Source organism: Mesoplodon densirostris, chromosome 14 (genome assembly GCF_025265405.1).
Source record: "Mesoplodon densirostris isolate mMesDen1 chromosome 14, mMesDen1 primary haplotype, whole genome shotgun sequence".
Lineage (NCBI taxonomy): Eukaryota > Metazoa > Chordata > Mammalia > Artiodactyla > Ziphiidae > Mesoplodon > Mesoplodon densirostris.
Window position 1 is genome coordinate 37,356,168 of NC_082674.1, and position 26,994 is coordinate 37,383,161.

Sequence of the window (26,994 nt, forward strand, 5' to 3'; positions counted from 1 at the left end):
TTTCCATCCTGTCCTTTCTTTCCATCTCCAATTTTAACACAAGTGCTAACTCTGAGGTCAGGGTTAGAAGTATAGACGCCCTCAACACAAGCACTCCATTAATCCAAAACCAAGTATTCCAAAAGGGTCTTGTGGCTTCAAATGAGATGGGATGACACTATATTCTGAAGTAGATAGCAGCCAGGTTTAACTCCAAAATGCCCATGATATTTAACTTAAGATATCTTTGCTGCAGCTTAAATTCCAACTCCTCTAGGCTACAGACATCATCAAGATACCATATTCATCTTTCATCCCCAGCACCTGGCACAGGGTCTCATAGGAGGTGTCCAACAAATGTCTTCTGAATGGAACTTTTAGGTCTATAGGCCCATGTTTCCTCTATTTTTTCTTGTGTGCCAAAAACATGGCTATTTAGTCAGTTCTCAAAGCCCTTCTATGATTGTTTGTAGTTCTTTTAAATTTTTATTTATGTTTAATTCATCTGGAACTAATTTTTGTGTTAGGGTGGCAATATGATTTTGCCCCAATCTAGAATGCCACTTTTAACATATATTAAATTCCCATTGATTTTAAATTCTCTGCTTATTCCACTTTTCTGTTTATCTATTCCTGTGCTAGTACAACACTATTTAAATGATAGAAGCTTTGCATATACTTTAATAACTGACAGGACAAATTCCCCCATATCATCCACCTCAATTATTCCTTTAAGATATTGATTTGACCTTTTTCACACTTTTCCAAATCACTTTAATTTTTAATTTAAGTTTGAATAAACAAACAAACATACAAACAAAAAGCAAAGTTGATTGAAATGATGATTGAAATTTTGGCAAAAGTAGATACAACTACATCTATACCTATCCATATCTATCTATCTATCTAGATATGATAATTTTTGGAGGACTGATCTTTCTACAATATCATGTCTTCCAGTCCAGGAACACAGTATACTTTAACATATTCTGCTGTTATTTCATATTCAATAGTGAAGTTTTATAATTTTTCTTCATATTAATCTTGCACATTGCTTATCAGGTTATTTTTAGATTTTTAAATCAATCAATCAATCAATCAATTAATTTTTGGCTGCATTGGGTCTTCATTGCGGTGTGCGGGCTTCTCATTGTGGTGGCTTCTCTTGTTGCGGAACACGGGCTCTAGGCACATGGGCTTCAGTAGTTGTGGCACACGGACTCAGTAGTTGTGGCTCACGGGCTTAGTTGCTCCGCGGCATGTGGGATCCTCCTGGACCAGGGCTTGAACCCGTGTCCCCTGCATTGGCAGACAGATTCTTAACCACTGTGCCACCAGGGAAGCCCCATTTTAGATATTTTATAGTGTGGTGTTTTAATATATAGGAACCATTTATTCCATCGTATTGTCTAACATGATTAAGGAAAACTGGATTTTTCTGAACACTTATTTTATATTTAACCATTTTATTGAACTCTTTTATTAGCTATTTATTCATCCACTCAATCAGCATTCAGTGAGTACCTATCACATGCCACGCATTTTTATATGTAGAGGGGGTAGGGTACAGCACAAATGTATATCAGGGAATACATTTTTCTGTAAACCTCCATTCACCCCCCAACAGCTGAAATGAATATATGAAGCTCTTGTTTTTCTCACATAGTGTGAAGTCCAGAGTAGGCAGTTAGTTCAAGTCTGCTTTAGTGCCTCCACAATGCCAAGATGGATTCAGGAACTTTCTGTCTTTCTGTTCAACAGTTGCTATCTAGAGCTGGAGATGCACTGTTTGCCCTCCAGCACTTCCACATTCTACGTGCACTCCAAGCAGGAAGGAGGGACAGGGCAAAGGATAAGAAAAGCATAATAGTTGAGCCTGACCCCCCCAACTCTTTCTAGCCTTCCTAGAACCTCACCCCATGGCTTTGCCTACACTCTCTAGTCAGAGCTATATCACATGGCCACATCCACATCCACTAGTCACATTATTGCTCCCCTCAAATGAGAATTCCCTTAGTAAGGAAGAAGGGGAGAATTCTGAATATACATCTAGGAGACTGTGCCACAACAAGACAAAATCCTTGCCCCTACAGAGATGGTCAAAGAATTTACAGCTGAGTGTCTTAGATTTCCAATAACCCAGCTCTTGGATCTCTCTCTGCTCTGTATTATTTCTACTCATTCCATTGGTGATCTTAAACAGTCTCATGGCTGTAAGTACAGTTATACGCTGCTGACTACCAATTTACGTCTCCAGCCCAGCCTTCTCTCCTGAACTTCAGACTGAAATAGCCAACTGTCTACCTGTCACTTCCACTCAGACGTCTAATAAATATCTCAAATTTAACCTGTTCAAAATGAACTTTTTCACCAAAACTTCCCTCCTATCTTAGTAGACAACAATTTCATCCTTCTGGTTCCTTAGGCCAAAAACCATCCTAGACTCCTGTGTGTCTCACATCTTACATCCAATACACCAGGAAACTCTGTCTGACTATACCTTTACCTTTGAACTATATCTGGAATCCCACCACTTCTCACCTTTTCTAACACTAACATTCTGGTCCAAGTCACCATTACTTTATACCTGCATTACTGCGACAATCTCCAAAAATCATTGCACATATAGGTAATCCTGAATTCTCAGTTCTTTCACTTCCTCTTCTCTGATGAGCATATCCTTGTCCCCCTACCATGCCCTACCCATTGTTACAAAACCACTCCCCAAACTGTAATTTCAGAGTTAATAAGCATCCAACTTTTGACAACCACTCTTTCCCATCCATTATACCCTCTATTATTCCCACTATAACACTTGCTCCATCAGGACCTATAATCCATCAATCCTATTCTTTCTCACTGCTCCTCACTCTCCCCTCATATTCTTACATTTCTTCTTATTGGGCTTAAATTCCACGTTCAGTAATTTCATTGTTCACATGCCTTCAACTTCCTTGCCCTTCTTTCTATTGTATTCACTTGGCAAACTCCCAAACCTGATTAGATCCATCTCTCCACCTAATCTGGACCTGTACCACATAGTTGATGTGGATGAAGAAATATATAACCAAGCTGACTGATCTCACATTCAATTGATCACTAACCTGGCAGAACATTTAACACGGTCTGGAAATCATACTCTGTTTCCCTAGGTTTTTCACTTTTTTCTTACCTTTTCTTTTCTTCTCGAACTTTCAACTCCTTTTTGCTCTGCTCTTTGGTTTCAGTCTTCTTTTATATTTCAATAAGAAAAATAGAGGCAATACAAAGAGACCTTCCATGAGCACCCATCATCTATCTTCCTTCCTGCATCTGTGCCCACATATTCAATCTTCTCTCTTTTAATATGGATGAACTCTTTGTATCCCTATCTTAGACCAATCACTTGTGCACTAGATTCTATCCAATCTCCTCCACTCAGTGATCTCATTCTGGTAATTCTCTTCTTTGTCTCCTGTATCAAATTTTCCTGGATCCTTTCCATTTGCATATATTATTATTTCTTCTGTCTTTAAAATAAATACAAAAACTCTCCCTGGACTCCATTTCCCCCTTCCAGTCACTCTTTTATTTCTCTTTTTCCTTTACGGCAAAACTCCCTGAAAAAATTACCTATATTGAGTATTTCCAATCTAACTCCTCTTACTCTCTCTTAAACCCACTCCAGTGAGGCTCTCACCTCCACCATTTATCAGAAAAAACTCTTGTTAAGGTCAATAAAACATTTGTCCCAGTTAAATTCTGGTCATTTTTTCATATCTCAGTTAAACCCCAATGAAACATTTTCTGACTTTCCTGAAAAGATCAATCCATCTATTATATGCTGTCACCATTATACGTAGCTTATCATGCTTGTAATTTTATATTTTTATATGATTTTTTGACTAACGATTCTTTCTTCCTCAATAAACTTCAAGCTCCATAAGGGCAGGGATAATCTCTATTTCTCTATCATAATTGTATGGTCAGTGTTTAGCACAATGCCTGGCACAAAGGAGACCACTAACACAATCTGGAAAAATGAATGCTTTTTTATCATCATCCCCATTTTAAACTTGGGAAATGGAGGCCCAGAGAAGTAGAGGTGCCAGCTCAAAGGCACACTGTAGATTATTGGCAGAATAGGGACTAGAACTAGTTGAACATACTGACCACCAAGCACCATGCTACATTCTGGGGTTACAAGATAAATGAGATGTGCCTCTCTTCACCCAGCCTACACCTTATAGATCACCACCATGTTGGGGCTGAACAGGACAAATCATGCAACCCAGTGCAATATCAAGTCCTCCTTGTGTCCCCAGGGGCTTAGCTACCAGGTCAACAGAGCTGCTTCATACTGTCGACTGCTCTGTTCCTGTATTCAAAGTGCCCAGGAAGAAGGCCTTTTCCCCCAAAGCATCTGTTTGACTACGTATGGCAAGGGATGTTAACCAGACTCCTTGTGGTGATCATTTTGCAATATATACAAATATCAGATCATTATGTTGAATACCTGAAAATAATATAATGTCATATGATAATTATACCTCAATTTTTTTAAAAAAGCATTTGCTTGAAATTACATTGCATGCTTCAGAATAAAACTCTTCAGGTGCATATCACTCATCACTGATCTAGAAACTAGGAACTGGGAGGAGTGAATGGGAAGGTCAACTTAAAGTTACAACATTAAGATCCATTGTCAGTTGAAGACCAGTAAGAGAGAAAAAGCATTTCAGAAATGAAATCATCAGGCAAACAGAAGTTGAGTTATACAACTTTTAAGGAACCCACTTATTAAAAATATCTATGTATACTGGTTGGAAGGCTGCATATTTGAAGAAAAATAAACCACCAGTCAGAACTGTCAATAAACACAGTCTGATTTACCACTTTGTACGGGACTGTGACTATTAAAGTGATCTATGATTTATTATCCAAAATGGGGCACTTTGGAAATAAAAAGTGGCACTATTAAAAATTATGCCAGGACAATGAGCGTTTACCAGGACTGACTGTCCCAGGCAAACAAGCAGGATTGGTCACCCTCTTTAGCAACCATCCACTCACTACACATGAAGAAAACCAGGCACTCATTCAGTGATGCAAATGACTCCACCGGGGAAATGAACCACAGCAGCCAGAATGGACAAGATACCCGTCCAGTGTGGTCTCTGTTTAGATCATTTTTACCCTGTATGGTCATGCTAATATTTACCATCTCCACTGAATAAAAACAGAGTTAAGAGGACTGGCTTCATCTACTTGTTTTTCTTGCCCCTTCACACCTGATCTGTATTGAATCTTTAGGCGGGCCATTTCTATCCCCATCTGGAGTTTGATCTTAATGCTTAAGAAAGAATATGCCTTTCTGTGATAAGTCAAACAGAAAGTCATTCTTCAAATTAATAGAGGTTTCCCTTTTCCCCAAAGGCACAGCTAGTTGGCTTATATGAAAGTTGTATGAATATGTGCCACATCTTGTTTAATCAAGATTGACTCGTAGATCATTCACTGAATCAACATAGCAAAAACAAGATCACTAGCCACAAAATTTTATTGTAGGGATCAATACATATATCCTTCTGAGAAATAGTTCGAGCTATTCACTTGATGGTTACAAACACATCAGGATCTGTTTTATTGGGATATCTCTGGTTTGCCTGGCAAAGGAAAATCATGAGTCAAGTCCAAAAGGCCTGATTTTTAAAAAAAATCTATAAAAAGAGTGGATTAAGTACTGCCAGCCCTACTGTCAAGAAACATTGTACAATTTAAATCAAGAAGACAGTTCCATACAAATCCAGCAAGGCATGTTGGCAAGTAGAGGTAAAACAATCTATTATACAAAATGCAAAAGGAGTCAAAGATGAGTTATAAAAAATAAAATTTTGGTCAGAAAATCATTACTACATAGAGCCAAATAAAGATGTCTATTAGTTGCTTTTTTTTTAAGGGGAAAAGAAATCAAACCGTTAGCTCTCTATTTATCCAGAAGGAATAATAAGGAAAGTGTTTGGAAAATATTTTTGATATTAAGTGAATTCTTTCTCATCCGCTATCTAGAGCTCACAAACATCTGACTTATTCTTGTCAAACTGTAGAAATGAGGGAATAAAAATCAGTGTTTGGCCACCAGTGGCACACTCACAACACTCGAATGAGGTCCAGAGTAATCCGAGATCGGGGAATGTCAATGTTGAGTACTTGGACTTCCACTCTTTCTCCAGGGCCCAGCCCAAGACTCCTTCTCTTCTTCGTCTTAGAAAGTTTTGCTTCTGTTACATTTCGTATGGGAATCAGCCCTGATCTCCCCACTCCTATATCCACAAAAATTCCAAATAGGGTGGCATTCTCAACTTTGCCTGTAAGAACTGTCCCAACCTGCAGGTCTTCCAAGCAGACTATGCTTCTCTTGAAATCAGGTTTATCGAAATCTACAAGGAAAGAGGAAAAAAGACAGTTTGTGTAAATAATAAAGCACTGTTAGACACAACACAGATTAGTGAGTAAGTATGGACTATGTATCGATTGTGTGCCCAGACCAGTATTAAGCATTGAGGGGGGACGTAAAAGGAGCTGAAGATACAGGCCTGCCTTCAGAGAAAAGGCATTCTAGTTGGAGAAACAGCATGTGCCAAGCAGAAACAATTCAAAAAAATTTACTCAGACACTTCCTTCTCCTCAAATTCTATCTTGCTAGCATGTAAGCATTAGCACTATACATAAGGACTAAAATTTTAGATTAGAGAGTCTTATTTTCTTCTTTATGAGAAAGTATATTTGTTCAATGAATATGCAAGGCTAAGTCACAAACACTGAGAAAATAAGATCCTCAGAGATAGAAGATTGGGAGCTTTTCCCCCAGTACCTGAATTCCCAAACAGTTTAAAGGGGGTAGAACATACATAAATGTTTAGTCAAATGTGGATGAAATTTAAATGGTCTTCTCACTTCTCCCCATAAATTTTGAACTCAAGGATCAATTCCTATCCACTTTGAATATATTTATCCAATCAAAATTTATGGATTCTTGATTATCGATTGCTCAGAAACCCAGATCAGCTCCTCATCTCCTTTCTCCTCTTTCAATTCAATTCATACAACAGTTATTAACCCCTATTATTACCTCCTGGCCAGGCACTCTGCTGGGTGCTTGAGAGACAAAGATGAAGTATAGATCTCTGTTCTCAAGTTCCTTACAGCCCTCTTCCCTCGCTCACTCCAGTACATTTTTCTGTTCATTAACACTACACACCCAAAGGTAGGCACAAAGCCTGCCAAGGAATCATTATTGCCTTAGGTAAAACAAAACAAAGACAACAACAAATGTTTTATGGTGGAGAAGGTTACAACTCACAATTTAAATGGGGCTTTTGGATTATCTGTGGATTCCATTTACCCATTTACCCATGCTCCTCTTGGCCCCCTTTCCTAGGATTACTGAATGTTGACTCTAATAACAAAGAACACATTTTATGCTCCAATCTCCTTTTACTAAGACCTCATTTTCCCCTCCGCCCATTCCATTTCCTTTTCCTCCACAGCTGTTGCCTTTATCCTGATTACTTGTTGAAGCTATCCTTTACATTTGTATTAACAACTGGTCACCTCTTGGTTCCCCTCCCCCAGCCCAACCATACTGAAATCAACATTTAAAAAAAATTCACCTTTTGCCTTTAAAACAAAACAAAAACCCTCTCTAAACTTGAAATCTCATTTTCTTCATAAAAAAGCAATGTTAACATTGGAATTGATTGTGTAGAATTCCACCTGATGCTGCAGCAGTGAATTCCAAAAACAAAAAACCCACTGAATGCGCCATTACACTGGGCAAGGACTGTGTCAAAGCAAAGTAAAACAAAGTTGTTGATCAGGGTCAGAGGTAGGATGGTCTCTGAGGCCCCATAGGCATTGTTTTTATGCTTAGAAACTTATTTTCCCCCTTCTTTCTTACAGAGGTCCAGCTGCTACAGATTCCCCAAGCGTTCCTGATCAGCTGCTTAGTTTAATTTTGCATGGAAAATCAGAGTCAAGAACTACTTAATATGTTTCTGAAGACAGCCCGGGCCACTGAGAAATCAGAAATCCTCCATGTACCAGGCAAACTTTAACACTTTGATTGCCAAGGCTACATATTCAGTACTCTGTCACCTGGATGCCTCTGATGAACCCAATTATGGAAACTAGCAACCAGAGTGTTAATAAAATAGAATTGATTATGTCACTGGGAAAACAGAAGACAGGATGAGTATGAAGAAAGAATGAGGCAAGAAAGGAAATAATTTTGAGAAAATGGAGAAAAGAAAAGAGATGTAGCATAAATACTGTAATACAGAAACATCCAAAATACTATCTGCCTCTTCAAAAGTAAGACTGTCTGCCTTCCTTCCTGGGGATGTTTTTAGTATTAAAACGAAAGTTCTCAGACATCTAGGAAACTGTGACTTACTCTAGGGCAAAAGTTTGTTTCAAAGAGATTTATTTGAAATTTCACTTGTCACAATGATAAACACTGCTGTAACTGGTAAGCTCAGTTGACAGCCCAGGTGCATCTGTTTCTGCTCAACCAGGTAAGGACCAACTTAGCTGTTGGTTGTTTAACTGAACTATATAATTTGAGTATTGATCTTTGCTCTGAGTCTACAGTGTAACTGGGATAATGGAGCAATCAACACCAAGACCGAAAAATAAGATGGACAAGAAAAGCCAGTACAGAGCATATTTGCCAACCCTCTAATGTAGTGGTTCTAGGCATAGCACCCTCAAATCCCACCATGCTTGAAAACCACTGCTCACTTAGTATTCCTGCTAGATAACACCTAGGTGGAATTCACACATAATACCTGCAAAGGGAGATGGATTTGTCTACTGAAATACTCACTTTGGATGGACCACACAGAGGCTTCTACTCCTGCATTTCTGGCATAGGTCTTACTGTATGTTTCATTTTATTTTTCTCCAACCTTAAAATTAATTTCAAACTTACACAACAATTGAGGGAATGGTTCATTGAGCTTGCTGGGTTAGCACAAATTCCCTTAAACCTTTTCAAAGAAACCACCTCAACACAGCCCAACCCAGAATGCAAAGAGCCAAGCCCTAACATGGTATCATAAAACTGGTGTGAGACAAGCACATACTCATTTAAATCTAAGGGCTTCCTATTCAAATTTCCTTGGGAAGTAGGTCATTTGATACCTTAATTCCTTCTCACCGGGTCATTGCTCTCAACAACTATGGCTGTTATACTTCCCTCACCATCTACCTGTGCTGAAAGCTGAGAGACTTTTAGTTAGAAGGAGAATCAAAAGAGAGATAGTATCTTATTTGTTCAATGTGTTCATTGACATAGAATCCAGGAACTTGGAAGGCTGTAATTTAGGGAGAAGATTCACTTTAGTTTGTGAATTGAATGCTTTACCTTGGACTTCTAACTCTCATGAGGTAAAAACAGTCTACAAAAGGATCATGAAGAATGCGTGCCTCCATGCACATGCCAGCACATGCATGATGCACTTAGTCTAGTGTGATGGGAAATAAGCCTGGGACAAGGGTTCTGGAGACCTGGCTTTTAGCTTTGGCTTTGGATACTAACTAGCTGCAATGACTTTGAAGGAAGGTCACTATGCTTTAGTTTTCTCATGGATAGAATGGGAGAATGGAGAATCCAATGGCTTAGGATTATTGTGAGCTATACAAGTGAAAGGTGCTGTTATTCAAGTTCAATTGTTTACCTGTTCGAAAGTCAAAGCTCTCAGGCTGGCTGAGACCATCTATGATGACCTGTAAGGTGTGTACTGTTGTTTGCAATCTTTCTGCAGTTTTCTCTATTCCTTCTTTTTCAAGGATTGAATTTATTTTTTGTTGCATTTCAGGCTTGCCAATCTCACACAGTGTCCCTCCAACAAATGACAAAAACCTGCAGAGGAAAAAAAATCCCCAACACTTATTAATAATATTATTTTCCAATCTCCTAATACAGGTCACTCCTTATTCATCTCAGATCCATATATCAATCAATCAATTGGTCTTTATTGAAAATCTACTATGTGTCCCAAGCCATAATAGATGATGTGTCTTGGGGAAAAAAAGGGAGGGGATAACTTTAGGTTTTTGTGCTATTTTCCAATGAAGCACCTGCTCAGAATCAGCACCAGTGGGCCTTCCCTGGTGGCGCAGTGGTTGCGAGTCTGCCTGCTGATGCAGGGGACACGGGTTCGTGCCCCGGTCCGGGAGGATCCCACATGCCACGGAGCAGCTGGGCCCGTGAGCCATGGCCGCTGAGCCTGCGCGTCCGGAGCCTGTGCTCCGCAGCGGGAGAGGCCACAGCAGTGAGAGGCCCGCGTACCGCAAAAAAAAAAAAAAAAATCAGCACCAGAAATGTCTTACAGTGCAATGTTCATTAGCGTTTAGTGTCATACATATTTTCTAAATAAGGATACCTATATTTGCTTCATGTTTCCCAAAATTTCAGTTAGGAAAACTTATTTGAATTTAAATGATCTATTAGGCAAACAATAAATTGATGCTATTAAAATCTGGCAAAACATCCAACAAGCATTGCCAGCTTTTGACAAATAAATCACTCTATTCATATGCCAGATCATTGCTCTTTACTTCTGTGTACCCATGATGAGTGTTACCTGTGCAAGCATACGCTCAACCTAATAATTCTCAAATTCCATCAACAGTCAAGCCTCACATGGACTAAATAATATCAAGTACATTAAGCATTCAGAGTCAACAGAAAAAATATGAAGGGATTATCAAAAAGAAAAAGTAACTTTCTTCCAAAATGGAAGCACTGCAAGCAAGACCTCAATTGTATAATCTTAAGATGAATATTACTTTATATTCTTTACATATTATATAGCTGTAATATTTATAAAATAAAAACATTTGTCTTTCTCAATTTCCCTTTGCTATGTTTACCATTTCCCTTGCTTGTACAGCTGTCTCCCAATTACTTAGCTTTGGAGTTCAGTAATAAGTTAATTAAGAAAAAAACAATTATAGGGTTAAGCTGAATTTCCCTTCAATCTCATCTGAATATTAGGCTGTAGCTTAACTTTCTTGATATTCCTTGGCTGGGTATTTTTCTACATCGAGTTCCATTTCCTATGATTAATGGCTCTTAAAAAATGTCAACACAGTAATCAGACAGATAGTGATACTAATGCCCTCAAATCCTTTCCTCTAATGATGTCTCTGGAATACAAACAGGGGAAAAGGAAACGGAGGCTTGTCTATGATCAGAATTGGGAGGTATCCCATTTGTCAGGTTGCTGCATGATCACAAAAGGAATGCTTGTGATTTTCAGTCTCTTCTTACATTGTCGTGTTCAACTAGAAAAGGCCTCTGCAGTGATAATCTGGTAGTGATAATCTGTTATCTGGTGGAGAAAGCTCTCTCAACTCTCATTTAGCCAGGGGCATCTCTTTGGGTTCAAACAAAGAGGTTCCTCCTACCTTTCCAAAGCTGTATTTTTAGTCAGAAACAGTTTCACCAAAATCCAACTTATTTTCTTGAATATATTTTGGTTAAGGGTTTAATGAAAGACCAAGGAGTTGTTGCTTGGGCTCCCTTTTTAAAAATGAGCTTCCAGGGCTTCCCTGGTGGTGCAGTGGTTGAGAGTCCGCCTGCTGATGCAGGGGATACGGGTTCGTGCCCCGGTCCGGGAAGATCCCACATGCTGCGGAGCGGCTGGGCCCGTGAGCCATGGCCGCTGAGCCTGCGCGTCCGGAGCCTGTGCTCTGCAACGGGAGAGGCCACGGCAGTGAGAAGCCCGCGTACCGCAAAAAAAAAAAAAAAAAAAAAAAAAAAAGAGCTTCCATCCCAACTGATGGCCAGTGAGATACACACTTTATCTCTGTGTGTCCATGGCTTCCCTGGCCCACGGAGAGGCAGCGGTATCTGTTAGTGCTGATGGATGAGCAGTAGCACATAAGGGCCCTAGTGACAGGGAACAGCTGCTAAAGCTCTGACTGATGGGGCAGATGACACATGACAACCTCTGCCCACAGCCAACTTCCTTGCACAGCTTTCTAAATAAAACAGGCCCTGCTGAGAAGACTTCCCTGGTATTTACCCTCTTGGCTTGATTGGTCTGCAACTGGCTATTTAGCAGAACATCTTTCAAATCCCCAAGATTCTGGCTTACAATCAACTGATAAAATGCCAAAAAAGTATATTCATGAGTTGAAAATCTATAATAACCTTGAATAGCATTTTATAACTAATAAAAGTAACTAAAAGGCAGAAACTTCCCAAAGTAATGTACAAGTCTTGGTCTCAATAACAAAAACACTGGCTCAGGAGGCTACTTGGAGTCTTAAGGTTTTGTGTTTGTGTGTGTGTGTGTGTGTGTGTGTGTGTAACTAACTGCTACTAAAGTCACTTCCATATAAAGAATTCTGTTTATAGTGGTTACAGATGTACAAAGAATATTGGTTTAACCTGGCTGCATATTTCATATATCATTTTCATCCTCACACACACAAGCCTGAGGGCAATGGTAACTGAAATCAATAAAAAAGCACCAAATTGTGCTCCTAGCTAATGCTTCAGTATTGATCAACCCTATTTTTAAATGACTATGGAACAAAGTCAGATGCTTTTTTATTTTGAAAACTTTCTTAAAGTTACAACAGAGTTGCAGAAAAAGGAAAACAGGAAACAAAAGGGGAGAGGGATTATAAAATGAACTGGGAATAGCTTGAGTTTGACCTCTCCATTATTGGATTTCAAATACATTCAACTGTAAATGATAGGAAACAATGTTTTTTGCTCAATAGCCACTCAATAAACATGTGTTCTTTAAATAACGTAAGAATAATTTATGCTACATTATTCTGAATTTTTACTCTAGAATCGAGTGTGATAAGTAATGTCCAATACACAGTTTCATTTTAGAATTGAGTATAATAAGAAATACTCAATACAAAGTACTTTCTGGCTCAGAAGTGCCATATAAAAACACACTGTACTTTATGTGAACATAAGAATGTACGTGAACATGTTCTGAAAAATATGTTCTGAAAAAACAGTGCTTGATAGATGTTCTCATTTAATCCTGACAATAATCCTGAGAGGTAGGTATCACATCATACAGAAAGGGAAAGTTGAGGTTTAGGGAGGTTAAATAACTTGCCCAAGGCCACACAGCTCTTTTCACCAACTGGAGTTTCATGCTATACATATCAGTGTGTGTCTGTTTATAACCGCAGTTACATCAAAATTAAAGTGCTATATTTGGTTAAGATATAAAACAATACTTTGGGTAACATTTCACCAACACAATTTAATGGCAGATTAGTTTTAAACAGTAGACAGTTAACACTGATAAATCCCACAGAGAAATTATTATATATATGCGTTTAAGTAGACAATTCTCTCAAAAGTCCATGCGTTATTAAAATCATAGTCTCATTTTCTCCACTGTCTCTGAAAGGCTTTTTCAGTTTGCTAAGGACTGCTGTCTGACCTGCTGTTTTTATTTAATATGTAATTTCATCCATCTTACTTAAAGTAAGAAAGTAGCATAAATGTAACAAATAAGCACATCATGTTCTTTCAGCACACATCTGCACAAAGTTAAAATACAGACCTTGCAGCAGAAAGACTGCTTGTTTTTCAAACAGAATGCTATATAACCTAAAATCGCTGATATTTTTAACAGAAACTTGTTACAAATGCTAGTTTTCCCCCTCAAAAAATAAGAAAAGTCTTTGTAATATTTTTCCTGAAGAATAAGAAATTCTCAAGATTCATAAGACTTCAGATATAGCCATTCAGTTTTATGTAATCATTTCCAGCATGGAGAGAAAAATTTAGGAGCCCAGGACTCATTACACTAAAGCAACATGATACCCCACAGAGCACAGAAGAACTGTGGTGATGCAACTCCATCACTTTAAAAACAACTTAATATTAACATGTGCTTTGTGGGCTAAACACACCGGATTTAAGATTCTGCAAAGAACCATGTTTCAAGGGCAAAGTACTTCTAGTTGTCTATCCACTCAGGACACTTTTAAAAGAGACTTTTATACTTTATTTTTATCCATTAGTTTTTACTGTCTTAAAGTAATCACATCAATAAACCAATAAGTGCAAGAGCACAGTCATTTTAGAAAAAGTAGTTACAGATAAAGCAGGTCATTATTTGCAATATAGGCAGACATTCAATGATTTAAAAGAGAGCTTACACTCTAAGAGCTAACCTGGCCTTCTTAACTGTGATTATAGAGGAAGAGGTGGGACACAAAAGTTCGGCAATAATTTGTTACACCGAAAACCACAGATTCTATATATATTTTAAAATTTACTGCTTTTAATAATAAAGACTAAATATAAATTCCAACATGCCTAAGGAGGGAAACCTGCTACCCCTTTACACTATCTACCAGGAGCTGAAGTTCACCCAGGTGAGCGTGTAGCAGCACACTTTAGTTTCGCTTAAAGGAGTGTGGCTTCACCACATCTGCTGTTTCAGCAGTCAAATCAAAGGGGTGGCAGTGTGAACTGCACTTCAATCATCATCAAAGAATCTTTTCCAATTTCTAACCTCTTTGTTAAACTGAGAAACTGAACTGGGGCAGAATCCTTAAAAATCTTTGCTGGTGCAAAATCCACAAGTAATAGTAAATTCAAGTAGAGTGCATTTACAGGGAGGCCCACAGAACAACCAACCGACTGTGCTTAATTAGAAGCTAGTAGGTACCTAGTGAAGGTGATACTGAAATGGCTTTTGCTAGCATATCATCAGCCATGGAAAGTTATAGCAAGTAATTTTTCATAAGAACTTAACAGCTTTTGAAAACTTATATACTGCAGATAAACTTTTAAAAAATGTAACCCTTTCAGAAAGGGTTAACAAGGTTGTTCTGAAAGCCTTTATAGACTTTGATCTGAAAGTATAGTTTTAAATGGTATGCAGCTATCTGGGTGGCAGGGGGGCACTTTCAGTGTCATTGCTTGGAAACATTTGGAGTGCCTTTGGAGCACCTCCTGCATCTAAACACACTCTTGGATCTATGAGCAGCAGAAAAAAACAAGAAGAACCAAAAAGGAGAAGCTGCCATAGATTAAGGAATGCAGTTTGTCTTCCAAAAGACTTGGTTTATAAGCATCAGACTTTACCTGCTTCTAACTTTGAAGAACTTAGTAAATGTTTCCTCCTTTTTCAAAAGTCTGTTATATTGATACGTGCACAGAAACTGGATACTTGATGCACGTTGCATTAATTGTATGTAGGAGAACAAACATATTCTTAGAAAGCTGTTTTATTTTATTTTAGCAATTTAGTACAGGGAATTGACTTTGTAAAAAAAAAAAAAGCCAGTTAAAATGTGATATCCTCTAAAAGTGTGAGATTTAGGATGATCTTCTCTTTAGAAATAGTTGAAGAAGACATTGCTTATATAGTTACATCAAACAAAATATCTAAGATCAGTGAAATAATAACCAATGCCACAAAGAATAAGCAGCATCGATTTGTATTAGCTTTTCCTATTTCAGAACCACTTACTAGGTGTGATATACTGTGTGATTATGATATAATTAAAGCTATAATTTAAAAAACCAAATGTGTGTGGGTGTATATATATACACACACACACACACACACATACAAATGAGTGTGAGTATATAAAAATGGGAAAGCATCATGTATTGAAATGTTGATTATCGCTCTAAAGATTTCTAAAATCTTATCTTAGAAATTGCCTTAGAGGGCTTCCCTGGTGGCGCAGTGGTTGAGAGTCCGCCTGCCAATGCAGGGGACACGGGTTCATGCCCCGTCTGGGAAGATCCCACATGCTGTGGAGCGGCTGGGCCCGTGAGCCATGGTCGCTGAGCCTGCGTGTCCAGAGCCTGTGCGCCGCAACGGGAGAGGCCACAACAGTGAGAGGCTCGCGTACCACAAAAAAACCACAAAAAAACGGAAATTGCCTTAGAAATAAATTTACAAGTGACAAAGGAAAATCAGTTTTATTACACTTGTTAAAACAATGATCCCCATTAAAATAACACAGAAAAACCCCAAACAACCCAATTACTCAGTGTGATCATCCTCTTTCCATTGAGTCTGGGTTGTTTTAAACATGCTCATACTTATACACACAGACACACACAACACCCTCAAATGATAAAGATTTGCTAAAATCAAGCCTCTTCAAAGGAATGTGACAAAATGCTAAAGTGAATTAAAAATAATTTAAAAAAGTGTTCAGCTTTCTCCAATAACTATTTATTTACTGTGGAAGAAGACTCTATGAAAGATGGTAACAGAGCTTTTGCCTTGAATGAACTTATTCTAATTTAAGTACTGACAGTATATTGGAATAATCTTCCACTTATATCTGCTCTTTTAGAGGTAGGATTTTATATGCAGACAAATAGATATTTTGAAAGTGCTCAATAAAGATTTAAAGTTCATTTAATTCTCTCAACAATTTATTGTGGATATAAATTTGCAGATAAGGAAATCTAAACTCAGATAGATTAAGTAACCTGCCCAAAGTCACACAGCTGAGACCACAAGGTTGTAGCTAAGGTAAAAGTCATATATCACATCTTCATCAGCATTGCTTACCTCTTAGCTCTGGCAGATTTTCAATGTAGACAGAAGATTTAGATCCCAGATAAAATCTGGCACCCAGCACCACTGCCTGGGAACAATTTATTATTATTTTTTAAACCAAATTCAAAAGGAAAAAGTTTGGCTCTTTTTGAGTTACCGAATAAGAGTTATACAAAATTAAGTTAGTGGTTTCAAAGGCTGCAGACTCTCTACAGCTCAAAAACACTGTGTTCAGAATTCATGTAATTTAATTTACTGTCTGTAAAGCCATAACGTGGATTAGTGCATGTGAATATTTGAAAGAGGAGGGCAAATAAAAAAGTAGTATTCAAAAACATACAGGTTAGTGATAGCAGAGCTGAAATTAAACAGCTCTGGCACTACTAGGTGATAAAGCCCATGTACTGTAATAAAGAACTTTCTTCCTTGGGAAGCAGCCTTTTTACTATGAATTCCATCCTATCAAGGAATCCTCCTTTTAAGAAATCTGAAAATACATTTCCGTAAATCTCCCCAGTTGTCCTCTAAATGCGCAGAGCCATTTTTATTCCATTTAAAGAGTGGGCAATTGAGGTCAGAGGGATTTGCTTATGGTCACAGAGAGTCAGAAGACAGGCTACGATTAAAATCCATAGCTAGAGTGGGGACAGGAAGGGGAGAAGGGAGATAATGGGAGACTAAATCAATACCCTACTGAGTTTCAGGCTCCAGACTGAGTGATCTGAAAAGAGAAGGAGAAGGGCAAATACTTTGGAGATTGGAAGAGACTGAAGCAAGCGCAACTTTATGGCTGCTCGGCAACTCCCTCTCACTTCTGCTCCACTGGGTACTACAAGGCTGCTCCAGATACTCAGGTGAGAAACCAGTGTTTTCTTCAATTCCAGGACCCAGTGTTAACATTAATTAACAATGTTAAATTATATTATAATTTAATTATATCTGGCTCACATGGTAAAACATTATTTTTCCCTCGGAAACTAACAGCTGTAAATCAATCCCCCCCCAACTGCCTTTTATGAGTCAGCTTGACAGCCCCTTCTCAATCATGACAAAAATAATAGCAATGACTATGGCAATAACAATAGTTTACTCTCTCCCAGGTGCTAAGAATTCTATGTATATTAATTCATGCAATCCCATGATAGGTACTATTATTATCCTCATTTAACAGATAAGGAAATGAGGTACAGGGAGGCTGAATAACTTTCCCAGATCAAACAGGCATGATCTGAACCCTCAGCAGTCTGGCACTGTACTGCCTCCACAGTGAGCTGTGGGAAGTTAGGTACCATCTCACATTCTTAAACCTCCTATTTACCTCTACTAGCCTTGCCCAAAACTTCATGCAGCGTGTGTTAGAACAGTGTGTAAGACATCAGATATGACAATCAGTTCCTAAGTATCCCACATCCTGGTCATCTGATTCTCAAGTGGGTAGAATCTCTTTCATCATTTTTTTCTTTTATGAAAGCACTTTCAAAAATATGATGAATGGGCTTCCCTGGTGGTGCAGTGGTTGAGAGTCCGCCTGCCGATGCAGGGGACACGGGTTCGTGCCCTGGTCCAGTAAGATCCCACATGCCGCGGAGTGGCTGGGCCCGTGAGCCATGGCCGCTGAGCCTGCGTGTCCGGAGCCTGTGCTCCGCAACGGGAGAGGCCACAACAGTGAGAGGCCCGCGTTCCGCAAAAAAAAAAAAAAAAAAAAAAAAAAAAAAAAAAAATGATGAATGTTACTTCCTGGAAATTATAGTAAGCTGTTTGGGTTTTTAACTATAGTATTAACAAGAAAAAAACAAACACCCAAAATCACTTTTAGTAATCTGTCCTTTTATCATCTTTAGGTTTGGTCTCTTTTATGATGCTATGTCTCTTTATGAAAAGGCAATCTAATATTGTCTAATCATAGTTCCATAGAAGAAGTTAATGTGCAGTAACTAACTGATACACATCCTAAGACATCACTTATCAAAAGCCAGAAAAGATTCTGCCTTAATTTTCATGTCCGAATGCTGCCAACTCTTGTGAGGCAAGTCCAGAAAAATTTAAGATCTTTCAAATTTGCAAATAACTTTTTAGGTCTGTTTATCAAATCTTCATTTATTTTACAGCATTTGTAGCTGGGTTTCTTTTCAGGAAAGTTTCCCACAGAGAAACATGTTTTTATCATTGTAGAAGCTAGTTGGCACGTGAATGCAGAATAAAGCTGTAGTGAATTTTAGACGTGGGAGGTGTGGTAGACATACTCATTAGACTGACTTACCCCTCAGAAAAATTACAAAGCACCACAAGTCATGGGCCTTCTGAGTTGCTCACAGTCAAAACTATGAATACCAATGCTCTACTGCTGCCATTTTGTTTTGTTTTGTTTTTTAAACAAAAACAACCTCAACTCCCTGTATTACAGCTGCTTATTAGCTAGAAGGCTTCTCTTCTTGCTGGGCAGAAAGCTAAAGTTGGGAAGAATGTGATAAAACCTCTGAAAGCAAAGCTAAAAAAAAAAGAGTTCAGAGGTGCTCAATTCTTGAACAGGAATGGGAAAGAAACAGAGATTGAGATCTGCTCAGTCATTAAAGGTCTTCAGTATGGGCCACCAATCACTGTCTGGTTTGACTTATGTTAGCTCCATGGCAGAGAGCAAGGCAGGACCTCCGAAGGGACTCTCCACCCCCTTGGCCCCCAACTGCTTTTAGCCCAGAAGCACCAGTTGGGATCCATGTATTCATTTATCTAAACACAGAATCCTTGTTGGGTTAATTCTACTTTTGTGGGTTTTCTCCCCACCAGCTTCATTGAGATATAACTGACACATAACATTGTATAAGTTTAAAGTGTACAACGTGTTGATCTGATACACTTAACAACTGCAAAATGATTACCACCACAGCATTAGCTTAACACCAACATCGGGTCACATAATTACCATTTCTTTTTTTGGGGGTGAAACATTTAAGATCTACTCTCTTAGCAACTTTCAAGTATATAATAGAATATTATTAACTATAATCACCATGCTGTACATTAGATCTCCAGAACGTACCCATCTTATAATTGGAAGTTTGTACTGTTTGAGAAACTTCTGGTCTTAAAAACCAGACACAAGTTTTTTCCGTAAATTAAGAATAAACAGTGCTTGGCTTTTGTACAGAAGAGCTCCTGTCCCCAAGAAAATATTTTGTGAGGTTATATGATTACTCCTGTTCCAGACCTGAATTTTAAGTTAATGGTTATTTACTCTCTGAAAACATACTTTTCCACATTGATCTAAGGGTCAGAAATAGGTATATCCTCAGTAATAAAGGAAATATCACATTACTATTAGAATAGTGCAGATACTGATATAAATCATCCCTTGAAATACAACTTACCTAGTCCATCATTTTGGTGCTGCATGTCATATTCCTGCTACACAGGCTGTTAACCACTTCTAGAAACTAACCTTTTAAAAATTTTCCCTGACGGCCAAAATAGAAATAACAATTAAATACTAGCTAAAGCTTTATCAAAATGAGTGCTGAGGAACAATCTTAACATTAAATTTCCTGGCATTTCTCAAGTTAAATCAAGAACATAACAACTTTCAAGCTTAACTATCTGGAGTGAATCAAATTCTTAATGCAGCAGATTCTTTGGGAGAGTGCCAGGTCTCACTGTGACATGTACCAATCAGCATAATCTGCAGCACAAAGCACTACCTCCTGGTACCTCCTTCAAGCAAAAGGGGAAATCGGACACTTGCCTTTGGCTCTCTTGATCTACCAGAATGGCAGGACAAAACCAGAGGAGGCGTGGGGGGCGACAACCCCCGCACAGGCTGCTGGCGATTTCACTCAGGGCCCGCAGAGCCAGCGGGATGAAATCACTCACACATGGAGACACTGTGGCAATTTCTGGAGGACGGCAGAAAATGGGAAATAATCCTCTGTCATGGTCTGTCTCTGTTTTCTAGTCTGTAAAATCTAGGAAAGCCCAGGCTCTGGACAGGATACTCTGTGGAGGCTTGGGATTTAACTTGGGGAGGTCCTAAAATCCCTTCAACCCACAAAAGATTCTCAAAGAAGCACTTACTCAGCACAATGGCAGAAAGGATGATAGAGAGGTTCTATCAACAGCTTTGCTTACACAACTGCACTGACCTCAGCCAGTTTAGACTACAGAAAAAAAAAGTAAATTGGAATAAAGCTAGACACTTCATTTTGCTCTATTAAAACTGTCAATTCCTGGGCATCCCTGGTAGCACAGTGGTTAAGAATTCACCTGCCAACGCAGGGGACATGGGTCCAGAAAGATCCCACATGCCGCAGAGCAACAAAGCCCGTGTGCCACAACTACTGAGTCTGGGCTCTAGAGCCCACGAGCCACAACTAATGAGCCCACGTGCCACAACTACTGAAGCCTGCGCACCTAGAGCCCATGCTCCGCAACAAGAGAAGCCACCGCAATGAGAAGCCCGCGCACCGCAACTAAGAGTAGCCCCACTCGCCGCAACTAGAGAAAGCCTGCGCGCAGCAACAAAGACCCGACACAGCCAAAAATGAATAAAATTTAAAAAATAAATAAATTTGTAATAAATAAAAATAAAATTGTCGGGCTTCCCTGGTGGCACAGTGGTTGAGAGTCTGCCTGCCGATGCAGGGGACACGGGTTCGTGCCCTGGTCCGGGAAGATCCGACATGCCGTGGAGTGGCTGGGCCCGTGAGCCATGGTCGCTGAGCCTGCGTGTCCGGAGCCTGTGCTCCGCAACGGGAGAGGCCACAACAGTGAGAGGCCCGCGTATTGCAAAAAAAAAATAAATAAATAAAAAATAAAATTGTCAATCGCTAAGTAGTTCTGTTTCCTCAGTCTTCTCCTATGTAGTCATCTTTCATTCTTTATTTCTATCATTTATTCTTTCATTAAACAAATAATGCCATATCAGTCTGTGTCCTAAAGCCATGAGACTAGAAGACACCACTGGGGAGTGGTGATCAAAATTTAGTGCTTTAACTTCTCTCTTCCCCCATTGCCCTCCTTTACAACGAGTTTCCACTTCATCCTCCAGTGTCTCTGGCATTCACATAATTTTTGTCATTCATATCCACAATTACTGTCTTTCATACCCTTCATTCAATCTGTCAACAAATCATATTGACTCTTCTTTAAAAATATATCTAGGGCCTCCCTGGTGGCGCAAGTGGTTGAGAGTCCGCCTGCCGATGCAGGGGATACGGGTTCGTGCCCCGGTCTGGGAGGATCCCATATGCCGCGGAGCGGCTGGGCCCGTGAGCCATGGCCGCTGAGCCTGCGCGTCCGGAGCCTGCGCGTCCGGAGCCTGTGCTCCGCAACGGGGGAGGCCACAACAGTGAGAGGCCCGCATACCGCAAAAAAAAAAAAAAATAAAAAATAAAAAAATAAAAATATATCTAGAATCTGATAACTTCTTACCAACTCTTTTATCATTTTAGTCTTAGTCATCAACATCTTTCACCTGGATTATTGCACTTAGTCTAACTTGTCTCCCTGTTTCTACCACTACTCCTTATAGTCCCCCTAATACGGCAAACAATGGGATCCTTTTAACATGTAAGTCAGAGCATGTCACTCTTCAGCATAAAACCTTGCCGTGGCTCCTGATTCTGGCTCAGAATTAAGGCCAAGTCCCTCTAATAGCCTCCCAATGCCCTTTTCACCTGATCTCCTATTTTTCTCTCCCTTGTTCACTCTGCATTAGCCTCACTGGCTTCCTTGCTATTCCTTGATCATGCCAGGCCTGCTCCCACATTAGGGCCTTTACACTGTCTGGTCCCTCTTCCTGGAACACTCTTCCCCCAGATATCTGCACAGCTAACTCCTTTACTTCCATCAAGACTTTGCTCAAATGTCACCTTGTCAATTAGGTCTACCCTGACCACCCCACTTAAATTGGCATGCCCTTATCCAGAACCCTGGGAATCCTGGTCCCCATTACTCTGCTCTCTTTTTCCCACTGATCTTATCCCCTTTATCAACTATACAATTTAGTTATTATGCTGGTTGTATACTATCTGTCTCCTTGAGAGCTGGGATCTTTGAATGTATTCCAAGATTGCAGAACAGTACCTGGAATACAGCAGGTACTCACTCAGAAGGTATATGTTTAATGAATGAATGAACAATCTGTTAACTCCAGCCTTGATTAATGGAAAGACAGCAGTGCCATTAACTATTCATCATGGGATAAGAGAGGAAGACCAAGCCTTTTTGTTTGTCTGTCCTGTTTTTATATGGGGCCGGTGAGGAGGATTAATGGGAGGAAAAGAGGGAGTTATAAAGGGAGGGAGAAAGGAGGATACAAGTTTTAGTTTTAGATATATTGAGTTGGAGTTGCTAGGATATTCATGAGAAAATCTCTCACAGGTAAATGGAAAAGGAGAGCTAGAGCTTAGGAGAAAGGCCTGGACTAGAGATATTACATGTAGGATTGGAATTAGCAGTGGAGGGGTGAGAGATAAAGATAGTCGTGTGAGTGGATGCAGTCATTCGGGGGAAAATATAGAATAAAAGAAGACGGTGACTAAGGTAAAAACTTGAAGAATATCTACATTTAGAGGGCCAGAGGAAGAAGTCGGAGAAGACAGAATGTGAAAACAGTCATGGAAGATCAGTAAGTTGATGGTGTCAAATGTTGCAGAATGGGTAAGTGGTTTAAGGACAGAGAAGGCCACTGATTTTGACAATCAGGAGGTCAAATTAGTTGAGAGAGTAATTCCAGAAGAGTGGTAAGGATAGAAGCCAATCTGTAAAGGCTGGGAGAAAGCAAACAGTAAAAATTAGAGGCAGATAATTCTGAGAAGTCTGGCAATGAGAAAAAGGAGCACTGAGAGAGAAGTTCTAGGAGGAAGTAAGATAAAAAGTGGTTGCTGCTTTTAGCTTTTAGGAAGTGAAGAATGGGAGACCAGAGCAACAATATGTCTGTGGGGCAAAACAAAAGGGATAAATTATGGCGACATTAAAGATACAAGAGACAGTCATAACGTTTTACAAAGTTAAAAGACCTTATTCACTTGGCTGTCACTCTAACACTACCCCACACCAACTTTTAGAGGTGAGGCAACTACGACTCAGAGAGACCAAGAGAATGCCAAGGTCAAGTGTCCTTAGCGACAGCCAGTGAGAAGTGAGAATGGGAAGAGAAGCAGAATCAAGTGATGGAAGGGTAGCTTGGGGAAGTGTGGGACACAATGAGTAAAGATATGGAGACAATTATAAGGAAGGCAGCTCTCAATTTTTTCTGTGAAGTAGAATGTAAAGTAATCAGCTAAATGTGAGAAGATCCTGAAACAAGTAAGAGACTGAGAACAGAAAGGGTTCCTGAAACAAGTAAGAGATTGAGAACAGAAAGGGTTCAAAGGACTATTGAAATAAAAACTACCTGTAGCAATAGGTTTCTTAATCCCGCGTTCCCCTTATATCTTCTATAATATGGAGTTTCTTACTGTTTTTAAATTGACATTTACTAAAGACCTCAAATTATCCCTTACTCTTTCTCTCTTACTTAAAAACATCTTCTGGCAGAGGTGAGTACAATTCTAGGATGAGTATGCTACTCCTGCTCTTCACCCTCCTTGTCTTTTAAAATGAGAAGATACCAAATGTCGTCACTATCAACCTGCTTATTTTGAAGTGTACATGTCTCATTCTAAAAAGCATAATGAAAGGAATTCTTTTCAGCGCAATACTCGGGAAACATCATACCTGCAGCAGAACAGCATAAAATTCTACATACTCTATGTGAAGAATCCATTTCTTACAGATCCCTTAATAAAATAAATAGGCAAAGTTTCCTTTATTGGAGGAGGTAATGTTTTCTCCAGAAGAAAGAGAGAGTCTAATTTCAGCCATGTGATGATACAGAATAACAGTCAAAGTTAGCATATTACAGATATTCTGGTTTTTTTTTTTCCTTTAGAAGCACACAAAACACAAGCCTTGTTACATTTCTGTGCTGAACACAGACTGTCTTTAAGGGTATGATTCCCTTAAATCTGAAAGACCATTATTATTACATTTAAATCTGGCTCCAAACTAGCTTTTTAACTGTGAGCTCGGGCTTTGGAGTGTCATAGATCTGGTTCAAATCTTGGTTCCACCAGCTGACTTATCTTAGGCAATGTACTTCACCCATCCGAGACTTTGTATACCTAAAGAAGTGGGAATATTAATAGTACTAACCTCGTTAAGATTGCTGTGGGGTTTAAACAAAATGATGCTTCTAAAGTGCCTGGTAATGAGGAAATACTCAGTGAATGTTTGTTTTTATTGGGCTATTAGCTAATCCTCAAATCTGACCTGAGCTATATTTTCTGGTCTCCAACCCTTTAAACATCTTTTTTCCTCTTTCTACTGGCTGAAAGACCTAGCCCAAATGTCACCTACTGCAAGAAACCTTATAAGAAACTCCTATCTGGAAATGAGATCTTTCTCCTGTGAACAACTTTGTGCTTTGCAAAGGACCCTTACTAATTACTGGCCTCTACTATGGTTATTTGTGAATAAGTTTCATCCTCCCTATTTTGGTAGGCTCCTTAGGACCATAAATCACCTCTATTCATTTTTATATTCTTCAGGCCCCACCACAGTGCTTTGTACATTTGAAGTGAAGAATGAAGTCATCAGCAATAAAATTCACAGAGTAAAAAATGAAACCATAAAGAACATGAAAAAAATATGGGGAACACTGAATTGATCTTAGAAATCAGGTATCTTAAGAGAAGATCAATTTGCATAAAAGCAAGAAAAAGAACAGTAGGTTTACTTCATAAAAATTAAGCATTCATATTTCAAAAACATAATTTCATTATAAGCAGATATAAAATTAAATAAACTAGAAAAAAATTCAGCCCATACAACACTTTAATATTTAATAGAGAATCCCTACATGTAAATAAAACTTTTAAGTAATATAAATAATAAAAGTAGTCAAAAAGGGCTTCCCTGGTGGTGCAGTGGTTGAGAGTCCGCCTGCCGATGCAGGGGGCACGGGTTCATGCCCCGGTCCGGGAAGATTCTACATGTCGCGGAGCGGCTGGGACCGTGAGCCATGGCTGCTGAGCCTGCGCATCAAGAGCCTGTGCTCCGCAACGGGAGAGACCACAACAGTGAGAGGCCCGCGTACCGCAAAAAAAAAAAAAAAAAAAAGTAGTCAAAAAAAAAAAAAGTTGACTTTTTAAAAACCACTAAATGACTAATTTAGGTGACAAAATACCATGATCTCAGTTTTCTAAAATATGAATGTGAGAGAGAATATCATAAATACAAAAGTAAAAAGACTTAATGGCTTCACATTTTGTTGTATTTCTGGGAGTGACATCATGGTAGGGTAGCATTAAAGCTATTTATGTTCCTACTGCTTTTCTAATATAACTAAAAATGAAATTTACTGCAATGGAACTTACTTTTACAAAACTGAAGTCAAACCAATGATGACCTACCTAATCACATCCATAATGGGCTTTTCTTCCCCGGGAAGACATTTTTTTAACACTACATGAAAGTTTGAACTACCTATATGTTGCATGATGTCTCTACTAAGTATACTTGAAAGCCAGAAAAGACCATCGCAGTTCCAAAGTGGATAACGGGGATGGTAAGCAAAAGTAGATAAATTACCAGTTTGTCTCCAGATTTTAAAGGTCAGGAGTTAAACTTCATGTAGAGAAATTTCCTATGAAAAAGTCCTCAAGTACCCTGCTTCTGAGAGACAAGTCCACTCCCAAAGGAAGCATAGCAAAGGGTGAAGTCACTGGTAGGGCTTTTATGCTCCACATGCAGAAACTAGCCCATGTGAAAACTGGTAGAGAAGTCCTGTCTGACAGGAGAAACTCAAGATTTCTCAGGCTTGAACACTGCTGGTGGCATTGCAAATCAGTATGTTACTTGGCAATGTATATTAAGAGCCACATAAACTTTCAAACCCTTTGGCAGAGTAATTCCACTTCTAGGAATCCATCATCAGGAACCCCTACTAGTACTATTATTACTAAACTACAGTTCAATCACTTGATGGAATATTATTTAGCCTTTTAAAAAGGGATATGCAGAAACAAAAATTTTGTGCTTATATTAGAAAGAAAATAGAAAAACTTATAAACCACATTAGAACTACATCATAGAAACAAACAAAAATTAAAAAAGACACTGGCTTTGTACAGAGCAAAATGCTAATTTAGTGCCCATGGAGATGTCAATTGTTGCAAGAAGTCTATAAATCCATGTGTACATATGCCTCTTCTCAAACCACAAACACTAAAAATACAATTACTATAATACGAGACCACAATTTTATTTAATATTAAAAAAATGAGAACCATGTGCTAGGATTAAGAATGGGACAAGGATGCCCATTCTCACTACTCTTACTCAACATAGTACTGAAAGTCCTGGCCATTGTAATAGGCAAGAAAAAGAAATAAAAAGCATGAAGATTAAAAAA

The 26,994-nt window shown here is 38.9% G+C and overlaps 1 protein-coding gene across 4 annotated transcripts in view; it reads right to left on the reverse strand.

Annotated features, from left to right (window-relative positions):
* Positions 1–5,500: 5,500 nt before the first annotated feature.
* SRBD1 (S1 RNA binding domain 1) overlaps positions 5,501–26,994 on the reverse strand; it is a 226,706-nt gene continuing 205,212 nt past the window's right edge. For all 4 annotated transcript variants that reach the window (XM_060117692.1, XM_060117691.1, XM_060117694.1 and 1 more), the window contains exons 20-21: positions 9,699–9,883; positions 5,501–6,398 (exon numbers count right to left, since the gene is read on the reverse strand). In XM_060117692.1, the coding sequence (XP_059973675.1) occupies positions 6,109–6,398; positions 9,699–9,883 (475 nt within the window). In that variant the 3' untranslated portion in view covers positions 5,501–6,108. The remainder of the gene's footprint in view (positions 6,399–9,698; positions 9,884–26,994) is intronic.